The following is a 27,327-nucleotide window of genomic DNA, read 5'->3' as shown; positions in this document are numbered from 1 at the left end:
AGAGGTGTAATTCGGTTTTACAGACCCACACTAAGTCCCTATCCCTTCCCAACACCTAAAACTAAACAATAAAAGAAGGCTCAAATTCCTAATTTGATGAGCTGAAGTAATTTAAAGTACCCTAGGATTATATACAAGTACCATACTTGAATAAATGACCTAGTTAGTTCCCACCATTGAAGACCCTGACCTGTACAAGTTTTAAGTTCTGCATTAAATCCTCATATTTTGACTTTGTCACACCACTCAGACTCAGTCATACTTGTTATTTGTGCTGCTGCAGATCAGGTCTGTCATCTCAGAAGGAACCACGTCCTTGTTGGACTCTGCTCGATCAGTGGGATATCTGAACGGAGCGACAGATGCAGTGGAGGAACCTCTTCCTTTGCAGGAATGCGGCCTCGCTGCTCTTTGTGAAATGGCGAAAGAGCTCCCCCTGGTGGATGAGGAGGAGCAGGAGGAGTGTGTTCAGTCACTTGTTGATGAGGATGGCTGCACATCCCAAGTGGACTTGTTCTCTCGGGTAACGGAGAACAGCACAGACCAGGCCACTGTGGTTTCTCTGATGGGAGGGGAGTATGTTATCCCAGCACGCACGGCTTTCCTGCTGTCTGATTTCACACGAATGCAGCCTCTGGTAAACTGTGAGTACAACATCAGTGAGAAACATCAGTTTCAACATCAGTTGCAAAATGCCTTCCAGTTGCAGTCTCTGCATGTTTGTGGTTGCATTCATTTGATGAAGCCAAAAGCCATGGTGGCACAAACATGTTCACTCGTGTGAACATGTTTGTGCCACCATGGGATATTGTTTTGTAGTATGACTCAGTGTGGTTCTTTGAATTCTCTCCGTCCCAACTGAGACAAAAACAGCTTGTTTTCCTGCCTGATGCTATTTTTGTAAAGCTGTTTGTTTCTCACACAGACGGAAGAAAGTTTGACTTAATAGTTATGGATCCACCGTGGGAAAACAAGTCTGTGAAGAGGAGTCGCAGGTAATTTGGCAGTTTAGAAGCTGAAAAAAAAAAATAGCAGAAACTTAACAGGCCTGAAAACAATGGACGAGCAGGTAAAGAAAGTACTATTTGTACTTGTGCTGTGATTCCCAAAGTTTGGGCTGGGCCCTCTGGTGGGCCAATGAGGAGCTGCAGGTTATTTAGCTTCAAATAATAAAATATTTAGGATTCATTTCCTTTGCAAATTGTTACATTCACATAGACAATTTTTCAATCATTTTTAGTACCCTTTTAAGTAAATTCAAATAAATCTTGAATAAACTCTAAACAAAGTAAAACCTTATGTGTATGAGTTACATTTACTTAGCTTTTTCAAAACAGTTCAGTTTATTTTGAAGTAAAAATAACTGAAATAACATTTTACAGTTGATTTGTAGAGGCCTGGTTCAAATTACAAATGTTGAATTTGGCCCCTTTATGAAATAAATATTATATATTAAAGAGATCATAATTAAAGTTGCTGTTCAATTAACATCATGCATGACTAGAACTTTGAGATCAACAAAAAAACACACATACAAAACCTTTAGTATTAAAAAGATATATTATTTAAATCATATGGTGCAAAGATGGATGGACCCCAGGTGTAGTTATGCCAGTACTTCTGTCATATATCTTTTACTGGGATACATCAGGCAATATGGAGGTATCTAAAGAATAATTTGAAGTCGGGGTGAGATGCTTACACTCGTTTCTCTTCTCTCATTAAAGATACAGCTCTTTACCGTCATCACAGCTGAAGCAGCTTCCTATAAATCTCCTGGCATCTGCAAACTGTTTAGTGGTCACCTGGGTCACAAACCGACCCAGCCACCTGCGCTGTATCCGCGATGAGCTGTATCCACACTGGGGGGTAGAGGTCGTCGCCGAATGGTACTGGGTCAAGGTATAGAATCTTTGAAGGTCTCTACTCTGACCTCGTGGTGTGATTCCCCATCATATTAAAAGGGTTGTCGTTTTTTTTCTTCAGGTGACCACGTCTGGACAGTTTGTTTTTCCGCTGGATTCGCAGCACAAGAAGCCGTATGAAGTGCTGGTTCTGGGCCGATATCGTCCCTCTGCAGATCACTCCATGAGGTGACTTGTGTGTAAAAAGGTTACAGTCATATTTCCAGTTTTGTATCAACGCAGATCTGACTTGGCGGTTCGCTAAGTTGCCAGGTGTCTGTTTTTCATGTGAGCAGCATGAAGCGGTTCACTTAATCTCCAACTTTTTCAACTCTCCACTGACTGATAGTGTCGCTACCACTGCGGGTTGATGACATATGATGGCTCTCTCACTCAAACCCGAATAGAAAATCACTATTGGCACTATTAGCTGAAGCTAAGGTTGGAAATGCACACTCAGGTGTGACCAGCCTGTGGTGGCTCAGTCTTAGCTGAAGGTGTCCTGTGATTAAAAGGTGCAAAACCCCTGATGAGGCAAATGGAAACTAGTCATAACAAACTGCTAGTGGTCATTACTATGACCTGTCTTTGATTTAGTATATAGTGCCTTTAAGGGGTATTCATCATCTTGTCTTAGGGTTTAAAACCTCACAGTTTACTCTTAAATGTAATGTATCTGTACCACATGCTTGTTTGCAGCTCTTCATATGTTCCCGTCGAGGACTCCCGTTTGATTGTCAGCGTCCCATCGGCTCTGCACTCCCAGAAGCCCTCACTCTCAGGTAAATACCTCTCCTGTCCGCGTAGCAGTACAGGGGTGTAATGTTTGACTAAGCCACCAGAGGGCAATGTTGCAGCATCACTGATTGATAGCTTGCGTCACAGCTTCATTCACAAGCTCTAAATCCTACTCCATCCTGCAGTCAGTGCATAAGCACCACTTTTTAAGTTAGTTCTTCAAGTTTGCGTGGCTGAAATTTAAAGTGTGCCACCTTGATATTCTTTCAGTTTGGAAGCAAAAAAAAAGTCCTTAATTATGGCAAACTATTATTATAACTTGTATTTTTTGTGCATGTTAACACAGCAGAGTCTCTGTTTTGTCCTCATCAAGTACAAGACTTGTGTCCCCTACCAAAGAAAGGCTGGATTTGTCTCAGCTTGAACTTCTGCTGCTCAGAAATGTCCGCATTTATCCCAAAATATTAATCGCGGTGTGACACTAACGCAGACTGTGCTACTTGAAATCAATGTAAGACCTTGACATTGAATATGCAGGGAGTATGAATGCGTGAGCCTTGACGTCATTTACCTCCCTCTCAGGGGAACACAATTTATTGTGTAGCACGTAGAGCAAAACACGACCGGCGTTGGCCAATGCCCTTTCAGACGAGCACAGAAAAGCCTCCCCCAGATGGATGTGGCTGGATATGGTTAAAAATACATTCCATTTTAATCATAAACAGTGGAGCTGTGAAACCATAGCGATTAAGCAGATTAGTATCCATGTGCTCTCCATAGGTGAAAATTTGTTCACAGCAAAGTCACTCTGCAGTTTTCTTCAGAGCCGAATCTACGTAGTGCTAATAATTAATTAAATGCTTGTTTGTGCATTGTATTCAAAAGGAATATGCACCTCTAAATAGAAAGAATCAGTAGCAGCTGTAACCCAGTGTTGACTCCGTGCTGTTACTATGCTATTTATTATTCGGCAAGAGGTGAGACAGCTCTGCTGGCGGTAGGTGTGGCTCATATCTGTGAGTGTCATAGTTGCAAATTGCAGAGTGGCTCGAGATGTTAGAAGAGCTTGACCCAAATCTGCTAATGAAAGCCAATCAGCCTCATTCATTCAGCGATTTAACATGAAAATGAACACCTGGGGCCTGGAAGGATGTTTCTCTCCTTTGTTCTCTCCTGAAGTGAAGTGTGGGCAACTGCTCAAAATGTTTGAGTCCTTGAGCATTAAAGCTCCAGTGTGTAACTTTTAGTGGCCTTTGTGGTTGTTATTGTTGTTGTTGATGTTATTGTTCTACCTGCGTGAACAGAAACAATGTAATGTGATTTGTATGCTTCAAGTGTCGGGTCCTTTTTATCTGCTTTGTGTGAACTCATTTGACTATCGCTTGAATATAAAAAGGACACTTATTTGTACGCACTACACTTTTAAGCTTTGTTAGTATCATCTTTACTCTCAACTTGGCTCCTGCTTTGTTGAAGTCAAGGATGTTGAGGCTGCTTGAGCTCTACACTACCCTTGTGTCTCGAGAAACCCAGACCCATATCTGTTCCCCCTCTCGGACTGGGGCTTCTGTCATAGTTCCGACACGGTTGCCATGGCGAGATAAGAGACACCATTACTCCACCACGGACACAACACATTCTCGCCAGATGGACGAGGTGCAAAAAAAAGAAAAGAAGGGTTCAGGGTTTTTGCTCATCCCTGAATGAGGAGCTGTGTCTTTTAATCAATAAGTCAAATGAAGTCCCTTCCCAGCCTGGTATTTTAATTAGCAGTTAAATGGCTGTGCCTAATATTTATCTCAGAAGGAGGCACGCTGCCAGTGGTGTGGGATGCATTACTGCTGATTGAGATTTGGATCTGTGACTGTTATGTTCACTGTGCAGCAGGGTGTTTCGTTGGTATCTTCTTGGTCAACTGTCCACTTGAGGTTGATATTGTTGTATATTAAGTTTGACAGTGTTTAATTTCTCTCAGGAAACGTTTCCCCCGTTCCCAATCACTTCACCATATAAACTCACTGTATTGTTAAAACTAGCCAGGTCCCCTTTGAAGTTCCGTCTTGAAAGCTTGTTTCTACTTCAAAAATACAAATGAGACTTTGAACTGCTACATTTACATCTGTGACATGGTATTTGTCAAGGGTAATAGTTAGTAATGCTGTGGTTATGTTATTCAAGTTTGTTTGTATAGATATGGATGAGCTGCATATCCACTAAGAGTACAAAAAAAAACAAAAAAACGACTATTGTAAGTGTGCCGTAATGGATCCAACAATGCAGACAATGTAAGACTGAATATAATAACTGTCTAAGGAACAAATAAGTGTCTTAGTCTTTCTTGGCAGAAGTTTTATACAATGTCCCATTTCAGAGTTGAGGGGATAATTAGACCTTTTATTCTCCGTTCAACTTTGAGAGCTGAGTCACCAGTTCGGGGCTGAATTAGTGGAGGAGCTGCATGTTTGGCCTTTCCATTTGGTGATTCTGTCTCTCTGACATGCATAGGATGAGGACGCGGTCAGGACACCTCGTTGTGCAGGTTGGCTAGGTTTTGGGGATCAAGCTTTTGAGCTCATTAACTTCCTGAGTGTTGGCTGAGTCGAGTGTCAGGGTAGTTTGAGCATTACACAAGAGCAGGAGGCGTAGCACAGGGGTGGAGGAAGTGAAACGCGTCTGTCAGATGAGCCACTGCTGGAATATCATCACTTATATACTCAAGGTCGCTTCCAGTCCCCAAAGGAAAAACTTATTCTCTGGTGTGATGGAGCTAGACAGTGGCCAGTAGTGATCTATCACAGACACAGAGTAACAAGAAAAGTGTCCCTATAGAAAGTGTATGCAGTGCAGGAAGTTTATAACCCACCTCTGAATTTATTGCTGTAAAATTCACACTGAATTGATTATCTTTTGTGATTCACAAGTGTGGATTATCAACTTTGACACCTGGAAGTCACAGTGGTTCTGCCTATACACTTCTGTGTGTGTGTATCCTTGATGCAACATAGTAGAAAAAGCTACAAGACATTAATGCAGAAGCTCATCATAATTGTAAGGCGACCTCTAGCAGAGGAGCAAGTTAGATAATGGGAGCATTAAAAGCTACAAAGCAATAATCCCAAATGACTTTTTCTTAGTCCAAGACTGTTCCACAACTTTTAAGATGATTGAAGGTGTTATATGAGGGAATGACACATGCACACCCCCTGCTGGCCCCATGTGCTGAGAACCAGCATCAGACAATCATGCTCACTCTTACTGAAAACACACGGGAAAAATTGATTATATAAAAAACTGTTCATATAATAAAATATATCAATAGTCTATAATATCGTAAGAATATGTTTGCCCCTGCAGCTCACTATTAAACAGCCTTTTTTGAGTGGAAACTTGAGTTTGTCACTGTTTAGATTGTGCACTTCCTGCACCAAAGTCCATGGAGCCTCCATTAGTATGTTCAAATGTATTATTTTGTGACATCTATGTCCAAAAAGACTTCATTCTAATTAACATAAGTGACACAACCTTACCAAACGAGACAGTAGCAGAGCAGCAGTTCCCATGTCCCTGTGACTGTGAGATGAAACTGCAAATTCTTGTGTGAGCGTCTACAAACTCTGATGAGATAAAGCTGCAAACGGGGGGTCAACATTGACAACATGCCAGTGCCTCACACAGCCACACTTCAAAGACACTTCAAACAACATAAACTATCATTTAAAAAGCTTTTCTTCTCCTCAATTGAGTCTTTAACTGCCCTCTCTGGTGATACATGTCATTTAATATTGAACATTAAGGGTTTTTTTTGTATTGATCATTAAGCTTTTTTGTGTCTGTTGTTAATTAATTGTCTCGTGATCGTTCGTCTTCCTCAATAGAGATTTTACGGCGGTATGTCGGACCTGAAGGCTCGTGCTTGGAACTGTTTGCTCGAAGTCTGCAGCCTGGATGGACGAGCTGGGGCAACGAGGTGCTCAAATTTCAGCACACGAGCTATTTCACGTTGTCCCCTGCAGATGATCCGGCAAACATTTCTGGAGATGAGGACCCGCAGTTGCTTTAGCAAACCGCGTCACAAAGTGCTCCACATGTCAATATTTAACTCTGTTTTTAATAAAGATTCGATGCCAAAATGTTTCGTAAATACGTCTTTTTGATCTGTCCTCCTTATACACGCGGGACCTCTGAATTTTTGTGGGTCAATGAACTTTTTTTTTAAGACGTCAGTCACGGCTGCTGATGCTGTTGGAGAGATGAAAGTGCATTTCTGTTCAGCTGCGTTTTTGAACCTTTCCAAACTGCAGTAAGCTGAACAGCAGAAGTCATTTATTTGCCTTTTTGAGTATATCTTTGGCAACTTGAGTGTCTTAATGATGATCAAAGTATTTCTATTTTTACACACACACACATATATATTATGCTGAATTTTCAAAATGTCTCCACTCAGCGTCTCAAGGACACGACAGATAATATGTCAGTGCGTTTTCTAGTGAACGATGGAAGTCCTTTCTAAATGTCAACATAGGCCATAGTCTTTTCTGCTTTTTTTCCCCCTACAAGGCAGGGGCCTCTCTCTAATGAGTCTCTAGTAGCAGAGGCAAGAGTGGGGTGTGTGTGTGTGTGTGTGTGTGTGTGTGTGGCAGTGGTTGTGGAAGTATAGGGCTGTCTGTGAGGCAGATGAGGATGACTTACAGCCACTGCCTCACAGTATACATCACGGCTAATGAAGACAGAGTGTGACTCCAGCAGGATCTTTTACACATTACTCTGTCATGCTCTCTGTCTGTCTCTAATGGACATGCCCATCACAGCAGCCTACACATCTATTTCTCCTTATCGGGTCTGACCCGAGTTAACAAACACAGGCAGAGAGGTGCTGTTGATGACTGTTTCAGGAAGAAGACGAGAAATCGTATTTGCGAGTGCTCAACAACAGTGGACTTGAGGCCAAACATGTTTACGGGTTCAGACAATGCACTTACTAGTTTATATGGACTCGGTTTTTAAGACTTGGAAGTGAAAAAAAAAGTGTTGGACGAATGTTTTCACAAAAAAGACAAAATATCTGAAATGAGGGGGCTGTCATCTGCGGAATCAAAATCCCACAAATCCAACCGTTTGACCCGACTATGATATTAATCGTGACAATGAGTGAGTCAGAGATTTAAAGAAATGCCATTTTACCTCACAGTGTATCTGCCTCAGATTTCTATAGAACCCCTCTAGGGTCAGGTTAAAGCAAACCTTTGCATCCCCAAAGGTTATTGTGAGGAATTTAGCACCACATTTCCAACACCACTAGTGGCTGATAGAAGATGATCACAATGACAAGTCTTCCTGATGGATCTTAAATGTTGTCTTAAATGATTATAAGGTTAATCGTTGAGTAAAGCTTGTGTATTTTCCTCTTAATTTCATTTGGTGTGAAGGTCGTCCCTCTTTCAGGCGTTCAATGTTTTAATAGGCGGAGATTCGTGATGGATACAGTTAGAGGTTACATTGACAACTTAGTAAGAATTCATTTACTTGACGTTAAAAAGGATAAAAAAAAAGAGAAAAGAAACCATGTTCAGCGAGGTGGAGTTGGAGAAGGACTCATCTGGTTTGCCAAGGACTTTGCATGACTGTGTTCCCACAGAAACAAAAGGTGGCTCAAAGAAATGTTCACTCATCCTTGAATTGATTTTTATTTTTTAAAAGAAAAAAAGATTAACAAATGTGGGGGTTAGTAACTTTGAACGGATCGGTTTAATTTTTATTGAGTTGGCTGTATTTGTCCTCTGTATCATTGTTGTGACAGTGAAAGGATGTGTGAGAAAAATGTACAAAAGGTTTGAAAAGATTGAAGTTATATGAATTTACTTGAACTCGACCCAGTCACGTCATCTTTGTCCAAAATATTTGTTTTCATCCGGTCATTTTTTGTTGCTCGATCATCATCATCATCATCATCGACCACACAAAAACCTGCAATGTCTTGCAGGATGATGTCATGTCTTTACTCCAGTCTCAGGATGAATGAACAAGTCTCCACTCCCTCCTCCTGCCCCTTGTGCTGAACTGCTCTGCTCGTCCTTTTTGTGTTTTAATCATGTCTGTCCTGTTTGACTTCGAGCTCACACCATTAGCAGGGCACTGATTGCTGGTAACCCTTTTGGATAGATGGCTCGAGCAGTGACATCAGGATTATGTCACGACAAAACTCCACCTTGGGGAACTCTTTCCATTGGCCAGAGCTACAGGATCACTCCTCATGATTCAGGATAGGTATCTAGAACTGCTGCTAAACTCATACCGGTTTCTCAATGAGCATCTGGGCAAATGGCGCTGCTGTCGATATTTATGTTATGTTTATTCAAACGTCCTTGTTGGTAGAATTGTTGGTAATTACACCCTAGTTGAAAGTAAATGTGGTCAAACTAGCAAACCCAATGAGACGCTTGCAAGTACAACACTTTATAAACATGAGGCAGTGCGTGCAGCGTTTAAGGCTGAAAGTAACACTCGTTGAGTTAAATGTGTCGATACTTAGTCAAGATGCTGTTTATTGTGAACTTCGTCAAGCAGCAGCCAATGTTTGAACAGAGGACACTGCCCTCTGGTGGAGAGGTAAGAAGGACACTCATCCTTATTGCCCTCAACCCATGGGTTCAGGCATTATTGCTCTCAAATGACCAGCAGTATTAATTGGGGTCATGGTTCTCAAACTGTGGTATGTGTACCACCAGTGGTGCACAAGCTTCCTCTGGTGGTAAAATCAGAAACTCTGTTCTACTGCATATACCAGGATATGCGATCGCAGTGGAGTAAATAGTATGTAGAAAATGAAACAAATAATTAGAGTCACCTTATCTCTCGCTCCCTCTTTATCTCATTTCACTTCAGCAGTGTGTGAAGTATATGTGGGGTGATTAAAGAGTGAACTACCCTTTTGTGAAAAGTCTGTAGCAGACTTTGCTTGGATTATTCACACCACTGTATTTTAACGTGGGTGATAATGGTGTTGCTTGGAGAGATCAATATTTTCTCAGGTGGTATAAAAAGTTTGACAACCACTGAGAAAAAAATTCCTAACGATTCCCATCCTTACTCATGACTAATAAATGATGCTGATATGTACAAATATTGGTGCAGCCCTCTAAAGATCCATGCCTATTACTCGTTTTGCAAGAAAACAGTAAGATTTCTTTGAGAAAATCAAAAAAATATGTCTTTTTTTTACAAATGATTGTGAGCATGTAATTCAGTGTGTGAGCGATCACAAGAGAATTTACAGTATTGCCCACAGTGTTCAATTTCCCATGTTCTGTGTATGCGAGTTGGATTAATTGCTGTAAATAGTCAGAGGCTTTGTCAGCAACAACAACAACAACACTCATAAGGGAGTGTTGCTGTCTCCATCCCAAAGCCCTGTCCACTGCGCTGCGTCTGCTCGACACGCGTACATCTCAAAACTTGCAGAAACTACAATGAATGAGTGGCAACACATTAGTAGTTTCGTCAGTCAGCATCATCAGAGAGAATGTGGAATCTGTAGTCGGGAGTGCAGATGTAGACAAAACTCCCAAGGTATAAATTTATCACTACAAACTCTCATGTTCTTGGCAGCAACTTCAATTCAGAAGAAGGAGTTTTGTGGTTAAAAAAAACAAGAAAATAAAGTCTCGTACTTCATGATCCCGACTTCATTCATCAGTAGAAACCCTCATATTTCATATTATACACGATTCTTTTACGTGGGCAGAGCTTTGATTGCCTGGCTGATACACATTCAAACGATAGTTTCATCTTCTCAAAGGAGTCATTTACCTCTAAATATGGGATGCGAGGAATCAAAGCAAAACACTTCACCGAATATCTTAGAGGTATTTATGAGCGTGTGGAACTCTGGTAATATAATGTGATTTAACACAGTGCCGTGTACTTTGTGAAATAATTTCTAAGTCACCCAAGGGAGGAGATATATCTGGCCGTCATTAAATATACAAACGAAGAGAGGAGTAAGAGTTTTTAAGAGCTAAATTGAGTCACTGCACATCATTTTACAAGAACAAACTGCAGCTCCAGGATCTCACAGCTTCATCCTGCAGGAATTGATGCTGAACAGTTACATTATCAGGTGTGTATGTGTATCTGTTAGATTTAAGTATGTATATGGAAAGTGACCAAATAACTTTTTATATTAAATTTTACATGTCATGGCACTTGTGTTTTATTATTTAGCAAATTAATAATATTATATTATAATATTAATAATATTAACCAACGATATTTGCTCTATGCAATTAGGATTATTACACAGATTTTTCATGCTCAGACACAGACGATAACATGGCGGCTGCAGGGACACAAACAAAATGCTCACCTATGGTATCTTAAGAATATATTTGCTGCCTTTTTATTGCCATTAGACAGCTTTATTTTCACTGGAAACTGAAGTTTATGATGCTTTGTGAAGCACACACGCACTGCACCAAAGTCCGTAAACAATTTCCGTGATTTTACATCATGGCACACAGGAACTGTTTATCCACTGCTGCCTCCATCTGTAAATAGAGGCAGCAATTTTGTGTGACTTCAGTGTTTGAAATTCATTTGGATTTAACAGAGTCACACAGTCTCACCAAACAGGTCGCTGCAGACAAGCATCTCTCATGGTCCTGAAAGATAAAAGTGCTGATTTTTTTCTATGGACTTATCCTAATCTATCATATACTTGAGCAGGTGTATATTTAATTGGGTGAGCCTTTTGTAGAGTGGCCAAAATCTGTTTTTCCTTTGCTGGAAATCATGTTTTCATGCAAAGTCTGCTCATGATGAGTCTCAGTGCAGGGGTCCAGCAGGGGGCACAGCTCAGACTCTGATTATGGTGAGTGCATCATACTGTACAACCACACTTCATAAAGACCTGAACTAATATCTTTCTTAGTTTTTCCCTGCACAGACTCCTCTTAGTCAGGATGAGTGTTCATACAAACACACAAATATTAGGTTAAGCTAATATAACACACCTTTTTTCCCCTCCCAATAAATGATGGCTGCTGTGATCTAATGACTTATTTACATCTGTCAGCAGTTTTGATTTGATTTACATGAATTAATCCTGCCTGTTACTGTGTGGGTTTCACTTAACACCCCACAAACACATCTAAAGACTTGTTTGTCAGGAGGAACCGAGGCTTTTAATTGCCCACTTTTAACTGTCTAATACAGGGGTGTCAAACTCATTTTTGTTAAGGGGCCACATACAGCACAATTTGATCTCAAGGGGGCCGGACCAGTAAAAAGAGCAAAATAATAGAATAATAACCTATGAACAACAAGAACTCCTTTGTTTTTTCTCCTTTGTTTTACATTTAATGAAGGATAATTTTAAAAAACATGAAATGTCTTGAGAAATATAAGTGCAATTTCAACAATATCATGCCTAAATTTACTATTTACACAGCACACTGGATCTATAAAGGCACAAACATTTAGTCATGGGTATATGGAGCATTTGACATTACATTTAGATTAGTGTGAAATTTTAACAAATTCATCCTGTGGGCCGGATTGGACCCTCTGGCGGGCCGGTTCTGGCCCCCGGGCCGTATGTTTGACACCCCTGGTCTAATACCTTTAGCTTTTAATGGTCCAGAGCGTTCTGCTGACTTCCACCTAGGATGTACTTTCCTATATTTTAACAAAGTTACATACATGTGAACGTGCTAATGCCTCTTCCCCATGAGTCTGCACAAATGTTTTTTTCTTCACCTGTTAATCCTGACAATCTCCTCATGTTTGGCGGAAAGCTCATAGTTAACATTTTACACATCACCCACTCTCTTTTACGACACATGAACAGGACAATATTCCCCGAGGCCGACTACTTTCCCTGGAAAAATATGAGCACTTCATTTACATCAAACTTCCATCTTTCATCTCAGCCTCTCACTCGGCCTCATCACCATTCACAATCGGTAAGGCCTTATGGCAGATGGACAGATGGATGACGCCATTTATATTCATTCACAGGTTACCTCGTGTCTCTCATGCAAAGATCTGTCTGTCAGCAAGCAGCACGTGTCAGTGAGTCAATGAAAAGGTGTCAAACAGACAGTTTTAACTTCCAACATGAGCAGCCAGTCCAAAATAGGCTGACAGGGGGCTCAGTTGGCTTTGTTCAATAGAAACAAGTTATGACAGCTCTCTTTCACAGTCTATTGTGGCTCCTTTGATTGTTTCAGTCAACTTAATACAGGGAACAGAAGAACTGTGGCCACCATGTACCAGCTGGTGGCGCTGCGTGGCAATTTTTGTACATTTTTCACCAAAATCTGATCCTTTCCAAAGAAAAAATAACAACTCCACTAATAACAATTCCAATAGTTCCTTGCACCACCGTGTGAGTGCTCGGGCTCTGAATTCAACCCTTCAACACCAAGCACATTGCAGATGACATGTTTGCGCAAGCATGCTTTGAAGTGACGGTTTGTGCTAAAAAACTGAATAAAATGGTTTCTGAAAGCTGAGAGGTTGCACGTCAAACATTTGGTTATTACGGTAATTTCACTCACGCTGTTGCAGGAAGTGGGCAAATCAGCGCTTCTTTTATACCGTTCAAATTTCACACAATGCTCTCTGTATATCTCAGTATAGCTTTGTTTAGATCTTGTGTTGCCCAATGACAACAGAGCCTGTTTTCAGACACAGCAAACAATGTTTACGAACAACTTACGAGGTGAAGCAGAATATTAACATCAACAACAAAGGTTTTCAAAAAATGTACACAAAACACTTAAAAAAGAAAATGTCTGTGTCAGCGACGTGATGCATGGAAGTTTTGGATTTGGGAGGGGCGGCGCAGCGGGGAAATACACAAACGAATTAAATGCCAAGAGCTGCTGATTGCAGCCAAGAATCCCTTTGTGAAATGACATTTGAGTGTGTAGATGAACTTTTTAAAAGTGAAGTTCTACAGGACATTTTAAAGGACATCGCTTGCCTTAATACAAATTCAAATTTAGATGAAGTCAAAACCCAAAAATACTGCATGTCCCTGTTCAATTGATGTTTTCATAAATATGTTTTATCTTATTTTGATGGAGTGGCTATGTCAGCTGAGATTGGCACAGCACCCCCCGTGACCCTCATGTGGAGGATAAAGCGGTAGAAGATGGATGGATGGATGGATGGATGGATTATTTTGCATAAGAGTGTTTAGAGAAGGCAATTTATTGTTTGAATGACAAGGAGGACCCCCAGGAAGTGTGGAGAAAATTGTGTTTTTATTTTCGCTAAACCTCATGTTTTATTTGAGTTGTTCGACCGGTTAAACAGTTGGTAACATCAGCATGAGCAGTTACATGTCTTTTTTGTGTGTGTGTAAATGATTGTGAGCATGTAATTCAGTGTGTCAGCGATCACAAGAGAATTTCCTGTATTGCCCACAGTGTTCAACTGGCAGATTTCCCATGTTCTGTGTATGCGATTGGAATTGCTTTTATCTGGTTGCACGAAACGAAAACTAGAAATGAAAAAAAACATTTTTGTGAACTGAAATAAAAATAACTAGGGTTTAAAAAAGAAACAACTGACTGAAGCTGAACTTAAACTTAGATTTCGTCTTTGTAAATTTATTCCATAATCCTTTTGGGTTCATATGAAGTGTATTTATTTTTTCTCTGTTGGCAATTATGAAAGGTTGTATTTTCATTCGTAATAAAATGTTTTCAATTTGTTTCTGTTTACAATGTGGGACATAAATTCCATTGGTGCGAAATTGCCAAAATCACCTAAAAATAGCTGTTCAATCCAAGATGGTGGCCTTCCTGTAGGACTTAAGGCAAAGTCGTCACTGACTTTTTGGACTGTCCTGACATGATTAACATGTGTACCAACTTTAGTTCATGTACATGAAACATTTAAAAAACTGCTCTGCCTGCAGCCTTGCCATCCAGCAGCAAACACAGTGGAGCGATGCCAAATGAGAAGACACCTATTGTTGTTATTTTTTCTTCAAGAGGGTTAAAAATGGAGCACATGAGATGGAAAAATTTGGTTTCTAAAATGAAGTATGACCATAGCAGATCAATGAGCATGGCTGTCAAGGCGGCACTGCGAGCATGTGAGCGAGAGTAAGATCTCTGAGTGTAGGATGTGGGTTTGTGTTTGTGCCAGTAAGAGCCAGCTGTCTGGTCATTTGAAGGGGTTTCTATCAATCACAATCTCAGCGGTGTGTCTCTGCTTGTCTGGACTCTCACCTCTGCAGCACTGCAACACGGCCTCCATCTTTCTAACCTTGAACTGTAGCTGCCGTGTGGACACGAGTGAACCGGAGCAACATACATTATACATGACAGTGTTGTGTACACAACATTATCATGAAAACTAGAATGAACAAATGACTTTGTATCAAAAGCAATCAATTATAGTGTAATAAGCAGAGCCAAACAGAAAATCCAGCAACTGGACAACAGTTTAAACAAATACTCATACAGCATTGATCAAAGAATCCAATGAATAACCTTTGAGTATTGACTGAGAAGGTCTTGGTTAGTATTGAGCTCAGTGACAGAAGTGATGAAGTGGTGGTAATGTAGAGTTTTCTCTGTTGAAGGGGTTTAATAGCAAATTGTGCACAAGTAAACTGGACTTTTTAGGAAGTCTGCTTCTTATTCAAGGGAGAAAGTTACTTGTACAAAGTTTTGTACTTATGTAGACCAAAAAGGCGTGGTATTTGTTCAAATGACTCAATGTTGCCCTGTTAGGTCAAATAATAGTACAGAGTTCCGCTATTGCATACCCCACTACTTGATAAAACTTATATCTTAACACGTTCTTTGTGATGCATCCATTGTATGTCAAGTCATGTGAATATAGAAGATGAAGATGGTTTCCCAGATATTCCACATTAAATATGCTAAAAAAAAAAGATATTTTTATCTGTAACAGAAACACTTGGAGGAAAAGAAGATGATAAAGTATGACAGGTACGAGTGGACACTAGTGTGACTGACAGCTGGTTTTGTCCAATAGGAGCTGATGACATCTATGATTAGTTTAAAGATATTATTAAGATTAAAGACAGTAAAACTTCAAAGTGGCACAAACTTGGTAAAATTTAGCCTAATTTGTGTTACAATTACTTTTAGAACGTTGAGCATCTGAACTGGACAAGTTTTGTCTTTACCCATCTCTGCAGTTTCTGTATTTATCATATTTTCCTCCAACAAGGTGAACAGGCTCTCTCTAAAGATTAATGAGTTTCACATTTAATATGAGTGGCTGGGATGGAAACTGACCTAAGTATAATGAATCTGAGGTCAAATAACAGCAGCTTTCAGTGGCAAACCAAGGGTGTTAATTCCTCACCCTACTTTAATTGACCACAAATTATCTTCATAATTTGAGCGCCCCCCCTTTTTTCTATATAATTTCACTTTGACAGTAATGAAAGCCATTGCAAACCTTCATAGACTAAAAGAAAACCTAGCAGATAAAAGGTCTATAAGGTGTAATTGTGCTGGAGAAAATTCATAACTTAGATAAATTTAGTTTCTTTCTTCCTTCAAATTAACCCGACGTAGGCTCTATAAAATACCATCCATCTTGGAAATATATATCACAAAATTTATACAGCCACCCACACCCTCATTTATGGCTTTTATGAACTCAGAAATTAGAATTTCAAATATTGCGCTCAGTCGTGGGGATGCAAGTATTACTTATTTACTTAGTTAAAGTTACATTCTCAATCCACATGATGTCACCTCTACACTTTACATGTATTCTTTAATGACATATCAGAAGTTTAGTGACTTAAATGTCTATTTTAGCTATATATCTGTCACAGTTCTACAGATATCTTGCCAATTATGGGAATAACAGACATTGAAAGATATAAACATCAAAAAGTATTCAGGTTATCCAATGATTACTTAAAAGTAAAACAGATAGTGGTTTATCATTACATGAAACACTATCCGTGTTATCCTGGTTACACAACCGTGAACATATGTTCCTGTATCCTCAGTGCCCTCCCTTGACCCTCCCCCATATACACACACACACACACTCAGCCTTTCCTTGGCACTTAGTCTCCATGTATGTCTTCTCCTCTCTCTAAAATAGAGCTGCAGACAGAGCCCCAGAGAGCAGACGCTGAAGTGACGACATGTCATCACTGTCCCACATCAGTGACTCACAGAGGCCTGTGTGCCCCGGCCTGTCAGCGGCCTGTCGCTCTCGCTCACTGGGCTGGTCTCGATTGCACGACGCCTCGCCACTTTTGTGTTGTTAGCCCCACCTCGCCATGTGAATAGTTCCACCTCTAAAATATCCCTCTCTTCCTTCACCTCCTTTCACTTCACGAGGGGTTTGACCACTTCTGAATGGTGATAGTGTTTTTAAGTTTTTTTTAGTTCTGACACTTGACAACTGCAGGGGTGAACGAAACATTGAGGGATCAAGTGTGTGCTTTCGTCCTGAGGCGTTTACCAGTCTTGCTTGAGAGGATGTAGCATAGTGTCCATCAAGACCACGCGGACCATATCTACAAAGCTTTGTATAACCTGAACAGCAGCAGAAAACTGAGGCTGATGCCATGGTGTTGCTGATGAAGATAAGAAGGCAAAGAAGGTTTCCCAGAATAGCTACACCTGTGGGAAATAATGTGTGTGTGGGTGATGTTTGTGCTTTGCCTGTAAGTGGCTATTAATGGAAAACAGTTAATGATGATTGTCGAGCACTTAGACGACAACAATACCTGTAAAACTGTAACACAAGCCGGCAACTCTCAAGAGTGAACTTAAATATAGCTCCTTTCTTCCTCTTTCATTCATTCATTCATTCATTCATTCATTCTCTACAGCTTTATCATTCATGACGGGAGCTGGAGCCAATCCCATTGTTGTAGCAATGAACAAACATTCAGTCTCATACTCTATGTTTAATTTACAGTATCTGCATGATTTTAGACTGTGGGAGGAAGACCTAGTACCCGGAGAAAACCCATGCACCCTCGGGGTGAGGGGGGGGGAGAACACGCAGAAAAGGCACTTGGTCGATCTAGGGATCTGAACTGGTGACCTTCTAATTTGCAATTAGAAAAGTATGGTTTTGGAAAATAAACACTTTGAGTAAACAGAGTAATCCATACCTCCTCTGAGCTCTGAAGCCTTTGCCATACAAGAACTGTCTTGGGATTCTGACCAATCACAGGGCAGTTTAGAGAGAGCATGCATCAATAATCTATATTGGCCGTTCTACTGCAGCTACTATAAGTATCTCGTGGAAGATTTCTAGCACCAGTAATATATGTCTACCCTGCAAAGAACAGGGAGGATTTTGGGGGAGCGAACTGAAGATAATCCTTAATTCATCTCACCACAGGGAAATTTGCAAGTGTTACAGCAGAGGGTAGTAAACAAAAAACCCTGTAAAAGGTAATAAATAGTAAGCATGCATTATAAACACCAGGAAACATAAAAACAATATGGTTAAAGTATGGAATATTAAAAAAATACACATAAAGAGGAAAGTTAGTAAAAGGCCACGTTGGAAAGGATTAAAAAGTAAGTAAGAGCTGCTGCAACTGGCTTCCACTAATCAGATGATGACCACAACAAAAAAGGTCAGTCTACATAGTATTAGGATTAATAATAATAAAAAATATCACAAATTCTACAGATAACGAACAATGCACCGCTATATAAAAGGCTCCACCCTTTTTACAAAGACAACTACTACTACTACTGCACTAAAAGTCACAATACAAGAATGACAATAACACGAAATATGGCCACTAATAACAAAAACACACTGAGCACTGATCCCCCTACCAAACTCCATCAGCTTTCAATCAATCAAAACACGATATATCATTTACAAAAAATAAGCAAAGTACAGGTAGTAAAAGTAGATACATCATCTCATAAAAACACCTTACTCTAAATACCCGACCATGCAAAAGCACCATACAGGAAACACTTCAAAATGGTGTGTTCCAATAGTGTTTCTTCTTGGAGGGTAAAGTCTCTAATTCACTTCCTAATTTTTACACAATTAGGGACAGTGAAAGAATACACCAGGGACATCACAGTGGGCCGTGACACAAGAATGACACTCAGTCGTTGGCGCTGTAGCTGTACACAACACAGGGCTGGCATGAATCTGTGGGGGGCTCACGGTGACATTTGACTACAGCTCCAGGAGGCCAGATGTGCCACTTTGATGGAAAAGGAACGTGTCAGCTCAAAACAGCGGCATGACAGGGGGACGGCACATACGAGGGACTACTGGTCCCACTGTTGGGATGTCGCTGTCCTCTTTTTTTAAAAAAAACAACAAAAAGAAACCCTGAGTGGAGTTCAACCGAAAGTGCACACTACAAAACTTTCAATACAGTTTCAAGAGGACTTGAAGGATGTGTGCTCAATACACAGATGGAGCTGCACTGGAGAATAATCAACTTGTGAGACAAAATGAAAAAAAAAAAAGGAAATAAACAAAGCTGGCTTTATCACTTCCTCACTGTCAATTAAAGCGAGATCTTATCAAAGCCCTTCAGCGTTATTAAAATGCAGCTCACTGACGGGCCAATAACCTCTGACAAATTAATTGAAATTTGACAGACAGCTTATAGCGAGTGGAGAGCAACAGAGATCATTAAACAGAACCTCAGTGGAGATCCTCAAGCAGGCGTCAATGTGCTCGCCGTTGTTTGGAGGCAATAAAACTCACTGTATGACTTTATTATTATTATTATTCCGCAAATATGTTTGCTCACATTCTGGGTTTCATTAGACATGCATCTGACAGACATCCAACTGACTTTGCTGATTTAAAATTGTTTTTCCTTTTTGTTGCATGTTTCAAGGACGGGTGTTCACCAAAGACTGGGCCAAAGGTGCTCAGAACTTGATTTTTATAGTCCAGTGACACAAAACCGGCTCAGACTGTGACATCTGTTCACATGAACGAACCACCTTCAGCTCCATACGTCTACGTTTATAGATTCAAACTATACTGCAGGTGTCTCATTTTCTCCACCTCATATAGCTTCTAACTCTGGTGGAGATTACAAGAAAGCTCTGTGAATTGAACTTCTAGAACTATTTCCTTGGGGACCTCACGGTGGTATCTATAGCCTTGATCACACTCAGTCACTCAATCTCAATCAGTCTGTTTTACCACCTCGCTCTCAGTATAGACGCCTTTACTCCGATACCGCAGGGATTAAATCATGATCGTTCACAAAGCATCAAAAATACGATATGTATATATATGATGTGCAATCAGAGATGAATTAAAAACATGTTCAATTGAAATACTTTCTTAAGAGCATTACCGGGATTTTAAAGTCTTTTTAACTGATCTACAGTTCGGTTTGATTCTTGTGTCGGACGTCGCGCTTGTGACTCTTGAGTGACAACACTCTCTGACCAATCAGTGGCCGACATTTTACATTTACGACATGACGCTAATATTTACATGCAAGTAGTGAACAATATCAATAACATACACATTTATTCACACATACAAGATCACTAAGAAATAGTACATACACAAAAGCCGGCTAAGGAAATGTTAAATCAAACAAATTCTTAAAGGGAATAGATGAATAGCAAGTTTTGGTTTGGTTAAAATCATGGAAAAATTTAAAATAAACCAATCAAAATGTGGTATTTAAGTGCTGGGCTAAAAAGCATTGAATGCAAAATAAATGAAGTTGAACACATGGCGGGAAATAAAAACTAATCATTTTACTGGTTTCCGAAGCATGAATAATGTATAAGAGAGAAAGTTCTTGGAGGTACGTTAGTTTTATTTTGTTCTTCACACATTTTTTTTTTTATTAAATAAAACTTTATAATTACTGCTGTTGTTTTTGTGTTGCTCATGATCAAGAAAGTTATTCTTTGTTTTTCAGAATTTGCAGTTTGTGAAAGTGCAATATTTTTCAGTCAAATTTAGTTTTTAATGTTTCCATGTAATGCTCTTGCTTTTAAACAGTTCCAGCCTGCAAGCTCTCGTGCTGCAATCCTTTAAATCCCATCTAACGACACTTAGCAGATGAAAGTGGGTGAGGTGTTGCTGCAGCCGTGTTTGTTTGGAACAAAATAATCACGAGTTAAGCGCTTGGTGGGGCTGACTTCTTACCTGGACTGACCTTTTCCCCTGCAGGTGACAGGATGCGGATCAGCAGGAGAGCTCGATGGTGGGTCCGTGATGAGACCAGATCAGAACGGCAGGGTGTGGTGTTTTCTGTGCTGCTGTCACACACATCAAACAGTCAGGCGTCGCCGTCAGGTACGAACGAGCAGCAGGAAGCTGAGACACTGGAGGTGGAGAATGAGTCGAGGCTTCAGTCCATTTCTCCTCTGTCTTCACTGTCCCTCTGACCCTTTCGGGTTCGTTTCCATCGACGTCTGTTCACACACTCGTGTCTTTAGTCTCCAGGATCACACATGACTATGTTTCCGGAAACCACAGATACTGTACAGACTGTACAACCAAAAATGACTACATTACTCCAGTGTTTCCCGATCCTGGTCCTCTGGGAGCCACTGTCCTCCTGCGGGTTTCAGAGGCTTCCCTGCTCCAACACACCTGATTCCAATAGTCAGCTCGTCAAACAAGCTCTGCAAAGGCCTGGTAACGACCCGTTCATTTGAATCAGGTGTGTCTGATATGTGATGGTGTCTGACCTGACCGAGGAAGAGACATCACAACTCATTATGCAGACATGTTACTTGCATGCACGAGGGCCCATATTCGATAATACCCGGCTTTTTTGTCAATTTTATTTATTTCCAACTTCCCCTGTTGTTGTGAGAATAAGACATGTATCTCAGATCCACTGCCTGGGGATAACATATTTATTTATTATAAAGTAGTAAAAACCTTTAAAAATATTCTCCACTTACATATTCCAGCAGTTTTCTGATTGGAAACTGATTTGTAAACTGCTCATGTAAAGTCCTTACAGAAAAATCTTTAGGTTACTGGAACACAGGAGTTGTTGATCCCCAGAGATCAGTGTTTCCCAATCCTGGTCCTCAGGGACCCAGTGCCCTGCATGTTTGAGATGCAGCCCTGCTCCGACACACCTGATTCAAATGAATAGCTCGTTATCTTTGCAGAGCTTGTTGACGAGCTATTTGAATCAGGTGTGTTGGAGCAGGGCAGCATAGAGTTCGATGAAATGTGTCATTTTGTGTCTTAAGTGTTTAATATCTACCATTTAAAATGACCTTTAACTCCTTTACCTAGAATACACAAACAGCTTTTTTCTCTATGGACTTTGGTGCAGGAGATTGAGCGGTAAGTACATGAGAGCGTAAGTCTACAGTCTGTCTAATGCCGAGATAAATCTGCAAACATACACTAAGACGTTGTAAACTTAAGCAGGCATATATTTTGTTCAGTGACTAAAATCATTTTTTTCTTGTGTCCTAGCTGGCAGTTAGATCGAGCATCCGCGTCTCAGCTGGTTCTCCGCACAGTGGACTGGCAGGTAAGTTTAGGTTTAGGTAGAAGTTATGGTTATACATGTTGTAATGATAATGTAAACTGATATACTGTTCTCAGAAGTCATGGAGACACAACTGTGTGTGTGTGTGAGGGTGTGACAACCAGAGGCCTGTGGTGGTTAAAAATGAATGAGTGTAAATGATTTAACCCCAAACAGATCTCACATGAGCAGAAGAAACAAATTTGCACCTCTTTCACACTCACCTGGTTGCATAATTCATGAACTTCTCACGCATAAAGATAGCGGGAGCTTTTAATGCCGCAATTTACATAACTCCAGACACTTTCTACAGAATCTTCTATTGATTTTACAAGCAAGATCCATGAAACATAATTAAAACCTGAGCAGGAGGCTTTTATGTGTCTCATTAAAGGAAGGAGTTGCCATTACACAATGAAGAGAATCTAATTTAAAAAAACAGCAACACTCCTTTTAGTTCTGAGCTTTCAGCCCAAAAAAAAGTTGAAACTGTACTATTAACTCTCAAAAGACTGTGAAAATATCCAGAAAATATGAATATATTGCATTTGCTAAAGGCTGGTGTAGAATTCTGGTTCACAGAACTACAAAATAATAGAATATTTTAAAACTCCATACATGTTTCCTGGATATGTTCCAATAAAGTGATTGATAAATATACATACACATATCTATATATATATGTATATATATATGTATATATATATATATGTATATATATATATATACATATATATATATACATATGTGCAGTACAACTATTCTTTGGGGTCTGAACGTGTGAGCTACTCTCGTTCCATTGTGAAAATTAAATCTGAAATCCTTTTATGAACTTTCTTTTTGTGTGAAATAATCCTGCGAAGAGTCTCGGTGCCAGAATGACCCGAGTCCATTTTCTGTCTGAATCGATATTCTAATAACAGCCAGACTTGGGTCCCAGGAGGATCATGTTGACCTGCTACACACCCTCTAATTTCAGGCTGCCTTCGAGGAACAGAACTTAGGTGAATTCTGGCTGTAGTGCCCCTTTGTTTAAAGTGATTGTGAGAAAGAAAGCAATCAACGAAACTCCCAAAAACACGAGTGTGAAGCAGAGAAAGAAGGAGACCATAAAAGGATTAGACAAATATATGTGTGCCGACCATACACGGTGAAACCTTTCAGAGTATTAAAGGAATGAGAATACATTAATACTGAATATTTCAGAGGGCATACAATGGGAAACCACTGTCAGTCACACATGCAAATCTCAGCACATTGTGTTCTGCAGGCGAAGTGTGGGGAATTTCATTTTCAGACAGTAAGAACCCTCGTGTGTGGGTATGAGGCGGTCACGGTAACATCTGGTCACACTGTGAAGCTGTGAAATTCGGAGCCTGCATGAGCTCTCTCTCCAGACCACTATGAGCTGCAGCGATGCAAGACGGTGAGAGCGGCTCACGGGCCAAAAATAAATTATCGAACATCCAGTCCTCTTATGAAAGAATAATTAACAGTCGTCATTGTTCTGCAGGCCAAGAGGTGCAGGGATCTAATGGAGGATGTCATCATGGAGGGGCGAAAACACAAATCACGGTGGCCTCTTTTAGTCTCAGTGTTTGCAGAAAAGCTTGTCCAAGCTGCTCTCAGAGGAGAAACAATCGAATCTCAACAGAGAAGTGAGTCTGACATCTTGCTCTGATTCACTGGCTCTGAAAAAAACTGGGTAAAAATAACACTTAAATGACATGTCAAGCTGTATTTTGACCTGCTTGCATTTGTCCGACTGAATATTTGACAGAAAAAGAAGGAAGCAATCTCAAATGTGGGACATTACTACAAGAGAGCAACAGCATTTTTACTTTCTTTTGAAATCAATATGGTAAAAATATTCTAGCAATAGTTTTGGGAGGAGGGGTGTTAGAGGGGAAGAAAAAGCAGCTGAATCTTACGTATTCCTTGACCCATTGATTAAAGGGTCAGCTCATTCCTAAATGGTATGAGTGTTGTCATCACATGTCAAGTGACGCACCTGCCTTTGAGGAATAGTTCCAGGTTGCAGTGATCACATGTGACCAGCTGTGGCCCGCCGTCTCTGTGACAGTGGACGAGACGGATGATACGCCATCTCTGACACAAGCGCTTCCTGGTGTCTGGTGATGTGTGTGTGCATCCTCTCCCCACTCTCATTATCTCTCTCTCTGGGTGTTAAAGGAGGAGTTGAGAGCAGAGGGGAAGGTGGGGCTGGTGGTGGTGGAGACTGCCTGGCTAACCCGACATCCCCCGTGGACAGGAAACAGATGGGACCGAGTCCCTCCACACAAATCACTGCCAAGGCGATTTCTGCCCGCTCCCGTGACTGTTTCAAAATGACAATTACTGTTTATGCAAACAACAGGAGAAGCCAGGGAGTGGAGGCAACATGGAGACATGGATATGAATCCAACAATGTGGTCCAGCCAGTGAGTTACAAGACAAACACATGTAGCTGTGGTCACTGGTAGCAATTTAAATGTCTGTCCTTGTTTTTAACAAGCTATAAAGAGACATTGCAAATTTTAAATACCCGCCAGGCGCTGTACTGTATTATGGTCGAACAATAATTGGATGAAAGCAATGTCGATCAAATATGTCTGATATATCATTGGTCAACAATGTGAACAAGGCTTCCATGCGTTGGCTACTGTGACAGAAATGCCGAAAAGGCGTGTTTTCACAGATAAACAACAGACAAGCTGCAGGTACCTCCTCCATAATGTCGTTTTGTCGAGAAGCTTGTACAACATTTACGCCACGTAGACTTTCTCCGGCACGGTTGGTGTAGTGGTTAGCGCTGTTGCCTTTGCCGCAAGAAGAACGCAGGTTCACAACCCGGTCAGAACAAGGGTCTTTTCTGCATGGAGTTTGCATGTTCTGCCCGTGTGTGTATGGGTGTTCTCCAACTTCCTACCACAGTCCAAAAACATGCAGATTTGGGGATTAAGAAAATAGGTCAAGCTAGGCTAAATTGACCATAGGTGTGATTGTGAAAGTGGATGGTTCTTTATCTGCGTATGTGTCCCTGTGAACTGTCCAGGGTGTGAACCCCGCCTATCGCCCTATGTCAGCTGAGATTGGCACAGCGCCCCCGCGACCCTCATGTGGAGGACAAAGCAGTAGAAGATGGATGGATAGTTTTTCTATTGAGGAAGGTTTGTGACCTATTCTGTGGCTGGCCAACACAGGGGAGATCAACACATTTCAGTTTCATTTAGAGGAGCTGTCATGTCATCCATCTTGGAATGCAGTCAGTATCAATAATAATTCAGCAATATCCACTGGTCAGTCCCAAAAACTCATGTTCCCTGGTGAGCACTTAAGATACAATACAGCATGAAAGTAATTAAGTAGGACACACATTAAGTCAGAATAAAACTGCATCATTGTGATTCCTACTATTTACAGTATTTAGCAACAGTGGAGAGAGAGTGGTCCCCTACTTTCCCAATGGATATGATTCATTAAGATTGTCTTTATCCCTCTGATGGTCCATCTCCAGCTCACCCACCCACTTGTCAGAGGACTGGGGTACCTGGGTAATGTAGTCATCCACTGGGGACATAATTAGAGAGCTGCCACCTGTACTTCCTCTTTCTCTCTCTGTGTCCTCTTGTAGACATAGACAGGCCTCATTAGAGAGGCCATAGTCTGTGTGTGTGTGCGTGTGCGCGTGTGTGTGTGTGTGTGTGTGTGTGGGTGGATGACAACAAATTAATCTACACTACAGTAGAAATCTGACACTAATTAGTGTTTTCGGCCAAACTGCTTTAAAGGTCCTCAGAGACAAGAGTATTGAAAGACTGAATGCATTTTAATTGTGCTAGTTAGTTGCAGAAAACAAAAACACATCAAAACATAGCAATTGGATTTTAATGAACGTCTATTAACAGGACAGACCTGCCAGAACTGCAAAACCCCCCTCAGTCTCCAGAGGATCCGCTGTAAGACAAGGAGGTGAGGGTAAATATATACAGTATGAAAACAAACTGACACCTATTATGTTTGACCCTAATAACCCTCAGTTATAATATCACCTGTATTTATAGACAGTTTGTTGTGTATGTATATCTGGTATGTGCGTATGTTTTGCATCGTAATTAATCACGGTACTGTGTCTCTTGATAATGAGTAAATAAGATAACTGATAACTGAAGTTTGCCTCACTAAATTACTCTGCACAAGAAGATGTGCACAGACCTTTCATTTAAAATATTAAATGAAAGTGCAACTATTTGTGCAACTATTTGTGCTTGGGCAGCACTAATGCTACAATAAGTAAAAGATATTCAATACCAGTGAAAGTGAAAGAACACATGCATGTGAAACCATCATTAAATAATTTCATATGCAATAATAAGTAGCTCCTAATTTCTTGCTCTTTTTTTCAGAATTGGTATTTGCTAGAAAACATGAATGCATATTCTATTTTATTATGCAACTGCAAAGATCAGATCAAATATAGTTAGACTGGTCCTTCAAAACTTCCATTTTCCAACCCCCTACATATTTATGTACAAAGCAAATATACAAAAGCTTAATCTTTTGAATGTGAGTCTGATTGGAGTTGTGCTGCATCACAACAGAACAGATATTACACCCTGCAAATTCAACTCAACTAAAACCAACAGGCTTCATGTTTGTGTGACACATATTGGTAATGTTCTATTCTGAGAGAAGGGTATCTTTTATGTAGAAATACAGTGGATATTTACATGGTGCAGTAGATGCTCAAAGGATCCTTCACACAAGCCTCTGTTGTATGAATTTCTGTTGACTTTTGACACATGAGAACAAGTGTCTGTAGAGATGCGCCGTTGATATTTCACAGCAAAGATAAAAAAACGGTGACTGTTTGTTTATTCATCAGCTAATAAACCAACGGAGAAGGAACAGATGCTGTGGACACGCACATGGAGATGGATCAGTGTCTCCTGGGAACAGACGGAACACCCAAGTAGCAACAAAGCACATTTTGCAACTTAGTGTTGTGCGATCTTATGATTAGAGGTGAAGTGAGGAAGAGAGAGTGAAAGGGCTTTACTGAAAAGGCGACACAGGAGTGCACAAGAGTAAGACGGCACTACAGAACCAGCCAGGCTCACCCTGTAGCTACCAACAAGGCACACGAGGGAAAACAGATTCCAGCCACATAGCAAAAGACACTGAATAACA

At 40.5% G+C, this 27,327-nt stretch overlaps 1 protein-coding gene across 2 annotated transcripts in view; it reads left to right on the top strand.

The window, feature by feature from the left end:
• Positions 1–21,749, top strand: part of mettl4 (methyltransferase 4, N6-adenosine) — a 26,077-nt gene extending 4,328 nt beyond the window's left edge. Inside the window, exons 3-8 of one of the 2 annotated variants that reach the window (XM_044044862.1) lie at positions 284–644; positions 926–995; positions 1,728–1,902; positions 1,987–2,093; positions 2,604–2,686; positions 20,808–21,749. In XM_044044862.1, the coding sequence (XP_043900797.1) occupies positions 284–644; positions 926–995; positions 1,728–1,902; positions 1,987–2,093; positions 2,604–2,686; positions 20,808–21,025 (1,014 nt within the window). In that variant the 3' untranslated portion in view covers positions 21,026–21,749. Of the gene's footprint in view, positions 1–283; positions 645–925; positions 996–1,727; positions 1,903–1,986; positions 2,094–2,603; positions 2,687–6,517; positions 6,773–20,807 lie in introns of those variants that run through there. The other variant, XM_044044866.1, reaches the window with a different exon arrangement.
• Positions 21,750–27,327: the final 5,578 nt, after the last annotated feature.

Source organism: Solea senegalensis, linkage group LG1 (assembly GCF_019176455.1).
Source record: "Solea senegalensis isolate Sse05_10M linkage group LG1, IFAPA_SoseM_1, whole genome shotgun sequence".
In the NCBI taxonomy this organism is placed as follows: domain Eukaryota; kingdom Metazoa; phylum Chordata; class Actinopteri; order Pleuronectiformes; family Soleidae; genus Solea; species Solea senegalensis.
The sequence above is the reverse complement of the archived record's forward strand: the minus strand, read 5'-3'. Positions and strand labels throughout refer to the sequence as shown.